Source organism: Parus major, chromosome 14 (genome assembly GCF_001522545.3).
Source record: "Parus major isolate Abel chromosome 14, Parus_major1.1, whole genome shotgun sequence".
NCBI lineage: Eukaryota > Metazoa > Chordata > Aves > Passeriformes > Paridae > Parus > Parus major.
In genome coordinates this window covers 14,654,601-14,654,983 of record NC_031783.1, presented here as the reverse complement: position 1 = coordinate 14,654,983, position 383 = coordinate 14,654,601, and the positions used below count along the sequence as shown (strand labels likewise).

General features: G+C 45.4%; 1 protein-coding gene across 1 annotated transcript in view; it reads left to right on the top strand.

The window, feature by feature from the left end:
• Positions 1-383, top strand: part of LOC107210984 (mesothelin-like) — a 23,499-nt gene that overhangs the window by 10,039 nt on the left and 13,077 nt on the right. Inside the window, exon 16 of the mRNA XM_033518004.1 lies at positions 220-349. Coding sequence (XP_033373895.1) covers positions 220-349 — 130 coding nt within the window. The remainder of the gene's footprint in view (positions 1-219; positions 350-383) is intronic.

The window sequence follows — 383 nt, the reverse complement described above, 5'->3', positions numbered from 1 at the left end:
AAAATCGAATTTTTAAAGAACCATTTTAAATTGAAGGGATTTTAAAATCGAATTTTTAAAGAACCATTTTAAATTGAAGGGATTTTTAAAGGATTTAATGGCACAGAAGAAACCTGGGGAAGAACAACTGGTGGAGCTCAGGGTGGAAAGTGTTTTTTTGGACATGGGGTGTGTCGAGCTCGACCTCATTTCCTAAAATTCATGGAATTTTCTCTCCAGCCCCTCAGACTATGCAGCCACAGGGAGCTGCAGGCAGTTCTTTACCAATATTGGGGAGGCAAACGTGGATGTTCTGCCCAGAGAGGCTCCTCAGAGGCAGCAGCTGCTCCTGGAGGCTCTGGAGTGTCTGGTATGGGGAGAGGGATTTGGGGGATCCTGCAGGG